This window comes from Corythoichthys intestinalis, chromosome 21, assembly GCF_030265065.1.
Source record: "Corythoichthys intestinalis isolate RoL2023-P3 chromosome 21, ASM3026506v1, whole genome shotgun sequence".
NCBI classification, from domain to species: Eukaryota; Metazoa; Chordata; class Actinopteri; order Syngnathiformes; family Syngnathidae; genus Corythoichthys; species Corythoichthys intestinalis.
Genome location: NC_080415.1, coordinates 37,830,258 through 37,836,257, shown reverse-complemented (window position 1 = coordinate 37,836,257; position 6,000 = coordinate 37,830,258). Strand labels below are relative to the sequence as shown.

The 6,000-nt window shown below is 41.9% G+C and overlaps 1 protein-coding gene across 1 annotated transcript; it reads right to left on the bottom strand.

Moving 5' to 3' along the window:
* Positions 1–933: 933 nt before the first annotated feature.
* On the bottom strand, positions 934–2,456 carry LOC130909887 (cytoplasmic protein NCK2-like). Its single transcript, XM_057826819.1, has one exon. It carries the CDS (start codon positions 2,414–2,416, stop codon positions 1,628–1,630), a length of 789 nt encoding a protein of 262 aa, XP_057682802.1. The 5' UTR covers positions 2,417–2,456; the 3' UTR covers positions 934–1,627.
* Between the last annotated feature and the right edge of the window lie 3,544 nt (positions 2,457–6,000).

Below are 6,000 nucleotides of genomic sequence, written 5' to 3'. Positions count from 1 at the left end.
ATAAACAATGGTGAGCTACTAGTTTATTTTTTGATTGAAAATTTTACAAATTTTAATAAAACGAAAACATTAAGATGGGTTTTAATACAAAATTTACTTAATTTGTACAAACATTTATCTTTTAAGAACTTCAAGTCTTTCTATCCATGGATCGCTTTAAGAGAATCTTAATAATGTAAATGCCATCTTGTTGATTTATTGTTATAATAAACAAATACAGTACTTATGTACTGTGTGTTGAATGTATATATCCGTCTTGTCTTATCCTTCCATTCCAACAATAATTTACAGAAAAATATGGCATATTTTATAGATGGTTTGAATTGCGATTAAATACGATTAATTAATTTTTAAGCTGTAAATAACTCGATTAAAATTTTTAATCGTTTGACAGCCCTAGTATCTACACTTACAAATGTTTTTTTTTCCAAATTTTCTTTGTTTGGATCGATTATTTACCATCAACATATCGGGGGAAATGCGACGGTAACAACAACAACAAAAATTAATTATTTTTATTTATTTATTTTTTTTACAAAATATTAGACATCAATTTATGATTAAAATGACAATTTGAATAATACATATAATTACTTCTTTTTATGGCTGGGTTTAATCGCGGTTGCGCGATGTCTCGAAGGAATTCGGCCAATCCCGGCCAAGCCACTGGAACACCGACAGCTGAACCAGAAGGCGCCCTGTTGGCGCCGCTCCAGCAAGTCGGCCGGCGAGGTCAAACTCCGCGCGTCCCCTCCAGTGTTAACCCTTTGTACTGACTCCATTTTGAACGGTTTAAAGATGGCTCACCGAAAACCGGTTTAAAATTTATTCGTCGACAATTGTCAAAAAACACGGCAAAACAGACGACGGACAGGCAATGCTGGATCCAGGGTCAGCAAAACAACGGATAGAGCGAAATGTCCCTAAGAAGCGACAGTTGTTATCTAAATGTTCAGTGTTTTGAAAGCTCTCACGGGACAGGCCGTGGGCAGGAAGAAGGGTGTGTTTGGGATTGTTGTCTTTTTGTGGATTGGCCATCAGGATTTGGGAGTTACTGTTGTCCGGGCAATGAGGATGTGGATTCTGCCCCCTCATCGTCATAGGGGGCTGTTGGAGTGTTATCAGTTGGATACCGGGCGTTCTCCGATGCTACTTGTTTTAGGACAGAACGCCCTGCTCTTTGTCCTGGAGTGCCCGGGAGAACTGATTGGGAGAGTTGGTGCGTCAATCTTGACGTCTCATGACGCACACGTTGGGCTACTGTCATAATATGGCGCTGTGTATCTTTTATGCCCTATATTCTGCTTCTTTTCATTAAACTATGGTATATGTAGGAGTGACAACCTCTTGGTACCTCACAATATGATACGGTTTGCGATACAAAGCTCACGATAACGATGATCTGACGAGACAACGATTATCGATACATTGGTCAGAAAATCATTCTAGGAGATTCTACAAACAAATAATGAACAGAAAAACAAGCTTCTGCTGTGAATTGGAATGAGTTTATCACTTGTAGACGTCCAATCCATTTGAACTGGGAGGGTGGCAGCGAATGAACATTCAAGTCTTCAGGCTTGATGTTAGTGTGTTCCGGTCTGTATACTGCCTCTGTTTGTGTCATTTACAAGTGTTTGCGTGAAGATGGGATTGTATTTTTCGATGCAGGATCAGAGAGGGCCTTAACCAGGCATTGGCGGTTACCCTGCTCGCTGATGTAGATCGGCGCCTTTTTATAGTGTTCCACAAGCTCCTCCATGGAGTTGAACATGCGCGGTCCGGTGCAATATAGGCTCCCCTTCAGCTCCACCTTCAAATGCACATTCTTGCTCTGTGCCTTCAGCGAGATGGTGAAGGCGTTTGGCGATGACTGGCTGTCTCGGATGAGGAAATCTCCCTTGGTGCCCCGCTTGTTAAGCGCCACCTCCGCCTGGTGGCGTGTCACTTTGCCATAGTACCACTCCTTGCCTGCAAATGGCCCGCTGCCAGACCGCAAAATGTAGTCACGCTCAGGTAAGGGTGGACCGGCGGGCTCTGCTAGACGTTCTGCAACTTCTTCGAGGGGCAGGATCTTGTGGCCCGCGTGGATTTCTGCATCTCTGCAGACGAGGCACACGAGTTCCCGGTGGTCCAAACAGAAGAGTTTGAGCTCCTCCTTGTGCAAGCTGCAGATGTCTTGTGACTTGACAGGGGCGCGTAAAATGTTTTCGCAGATATTCCTCAGTGCCAAGTTTGCAGGTATATCTTTGGACTGAAAGGTTGTCCTACAGATTGGACACGATCGCTCACCTGTGTCCTCCCACTGCTGCAGACACGCACGGCAGAAATTGTGACTGCACGGCAGCATGACCGGATCTTTGAAGATGTCCAAACAGGTCGGACAGCGGAGATCCTCCTCTAGGTTTCCAGCCATTGTTTTAAAAAAGACACCATATGTGAAAAAGCTTAGAATGTGGACTGTGTTTAGAATGTGGAGTCCAAATACCTTCTAGTTTGGTTTCGTTCTCATGTCTTGCTTTTGAATTAGGCGTGGCAAGAGGATATTCAAGTTGATCAAGTAGTCGCACTTAAAACAGGTTCAGTTCCCCCAAATATGCATGTTCGGAAGGGCTTACTTTCCAAATGTTTGGGTAGTTTACTCATTATCTGTTCAAAATAGTGTCGCACCAACACTACTATCTGTATCGGTGCCGATAAAATGACTAAGAAATACCGTGCCGATTCTGCACAATATGTACTCGTAGAGAGTCAGTTTCTAACCGACAGTCACCCTACCTAAAATGTCTGCTAGCTTAGCATGTCTGTGTTAAAAAATGAGTGCTTATCGCCCCTGCCAAATGATGCTCTGCGTCCAATTGTCCTACTGCTACAAATTCAGATGAGTTTATGACTCGTCAATGTCTTATCCATTTCTTCTTCTTTCTGCAGTAGACGGGGGCGGACGTGTTTCATCCCTGCTCCTTCTGCTATCTTTTGTCGGTCCAGTCTGTTGCTTTTTTTGTGTCTTTTCCTCTGTGGAGCAGCTGGTTGCCGGACTCCCACATGAAAAATATGGTTTTGATTAGTTGGTCCCTCAGCGAAATTGACAAAAAATATTTTTGACAAGGCACGCTGGCCAGGAGAGCTGTCCTGTCCAGATGGGACATTTGCAGCGTGCTCCGTGAGGGACTCATGGGACTACTGGAAGCCCGGCTATCTCACAGTCCTATACGTGGAAGACGTCGAGGATATTTGGCTGTTTGGCGTGACGGTCGTGGGGTTTCTTCTCCTTGGCTTGGGAGGTGGCCTTCTGTACCAGAAAGTTTCTAAGATGGCAGCTTTCAAGGAAATTGACAAACTTACCATGGATCGAAAGGTGCTCTTCAAGGCTTCGGAGGACCGGGTGGAAGACTGGATTGAGAATTTACTCCGTGAGGACATGGTTCAGGATGGAAAAGGTGGATGTCATCTGTTTGAGACAGACTGCAACTGTTGGCAAGGACTTTGGGGAACTGAGGTCTCGCCTTCGCCTTGATGAGCGTGATTTTGACTGAGAACCAACTGTTTTTGGCAATTTGGGATTTGCCTTAATTTGATTATAACGTTTTCCTTTCCCAATCCCTGTAGCCCCTCCTCCTCCTTCTGGGACAGCAGCACAGTTTGCCTTTTCCTTAGGGTACCACGGTACTTAGAAGCGTGTAGGTATACTGTAGTTATATGGTGTAGGTATACTGTGTAGGTATACGATACTTTTGGAACTTATGGTATCCAAGGCCGGTTGCAGGGCCCTGAGACTCTTATTTTGTCTACATCACAGGTGTCAAACTGATTCCAGAAAGGGCCAAGTGGGTGCAGGTTTGCTTTCCAACCAATGAAGAGGATACCTTTATACTAGGGCTGTCAAAATTATCACGTTAACGCGCGGTAATTAATTTTTTTTAATTAATCACGTTAAAATATTTGACGCAATTAACGCACATGTCCCACTCAGAAAGTATTCTTGCCTTTTGGTTAGTTTTACAGCAAGGGTTTTTGTGCTGTCCAACAGCGAACTCTTGTGGTCGCTTTGCGACATGGTTTATTGTTTTCTTGCCAGTTCGTTATGGCTGCACGACATCTCGGGCTGATAATGTTGTGCTTATATGATCCTTGGACAAGATTTTTCCGTAAGTATGGTTGTTGAAAAGAATGTACATATTATGTTAGTAAGCGAAATGTTATATTTTTTGTATGAGACGCTTTTTGTTTATGTTTAGTGAACCTGTATAGGTTGCTAAGCTAACGTTGTTGCTAATGCAATGCTTGTGTACTTTTTGTAGTTTTACGACGGTCTAAAGAGGACAATGGTTTGAGGCCATTTTATTAATTAATCAGATGAAAAAGGAAGAAGTCTAATTATTAAGGCGTCGTTCACTAGCTGTCTAGCTTTGGAAAAAGTAGACGCTTCGGAGTGAGGACAGCATAGACAGATTTAAATGACAGTAGAGTGAAATGCCCACTACAGTCTTTATGTACCGTATGTTGAATGTATATATCCATCTTGTGTCTTATCTTTCCATTCCAACAATTTATTTTACAGAATATATATATAATTTACAGAAAAATATGGCATATTTTATAGATGGTTTGAATTGCGATTAATTGCGATTAATTACGATTAATTAATTTTTAAGCAGTAATTAACTCGATTAAAAATTTTAATCGTTTGACAGCCCTACTTTATACCAATCAGATCTTATACATGTGTAATCAGTTAATCATTGTCAGGTGCTGCTTGTTTCAGCAGAAAGTTAATTGGTTAAACTCTCTGCGCGGTACCGGTTGGAACAAAATCCAGCACCCACTTGGCCCTTTCTGAAATCGGTTTGACACCTGTGGTCTACATACAGGCACATGCACTGATAAACTCATGTGCACACATACAGACATCGTCATACCTCCAATCCGCTTCCGTCGCCTTCAACTATCACTGTTCAACTCACTTCCTGTCCGGCCGTTCATGACCGCGCAGGCTCCTTATTGTCATAACAAAAGATTCCTGCATGTGAGTCGTGTCATATCCCTGCTATGTTGTATGTTGTGTATTTTGTAACTTGCTCCGTAATTTTTGAAGAGAGAGAAGTTGGCTGAACGGAACAATCTGCAGCAGCCCGATTTCTTGTTACCTGTACTTGTACTGTGTGTCAATGACTAATAAAGCTCTCCTATCCATTTGTCTAGCGCTGCCAATGGCAGACAGTTGATCTTTAAAAATAAGCTTCTTATGACTTGAATGTTAATGCATTGACTTTGACGGGAACGTCGCCCCTACCAACATGGCCGCCTTGAGGCCATGTTGGTAGGGTTGATGAAATGCCTTAGCATGCTTCTGCTGTCAATTCTCAAGAGTTTATCACGAGTAGACGTCCAATCCATTTGAAGTGGGAGGGTGGCAGTGAACGAATGTTCATTCACCGCTAATCCTCCCACTTCAAACGCAATGGACGTCTAGCGTCGTTATTGACAAATATAAGAAAATTATATTTTGAAAATACTATGGCTGTCAAAATTATCGCGTTAACAGGCGGTAATTAATTTTAAAAATTAATCATGTTAAAATATTTGACGCAATTAACGCTCAAATGCCCTGCTCAAACAGATTAAAATGACAGCAAAGTGAAATGTGTAGTTGTTGTTTTTCGGAGTTTTATCGCCCTCTGCTGGCGCTTGGGTGCGACTGGTTTTATAGGCCTCAGCACCCATGAGCACTGTGTAAGAAAGTAGTAGCCCGCCATTGTTGATGTCAATAATTAATTTTTTTAATGAAAATTTTACAAATTTTATTCAAACGAAAACATGAGGGGTTTTAATTAGGGCTGTCAAACGATTAAAATTTTTAATCGAGTTAATTACAGCTTAAAAAATAATCGTAATTAATCGCAATTCAGACCATATATAAAATATGCCATATTTTTCTGTAAATTATCAACTATGATTACTTACACAATGCTCATGGGTCATGCTCAGCCTATAAAATCA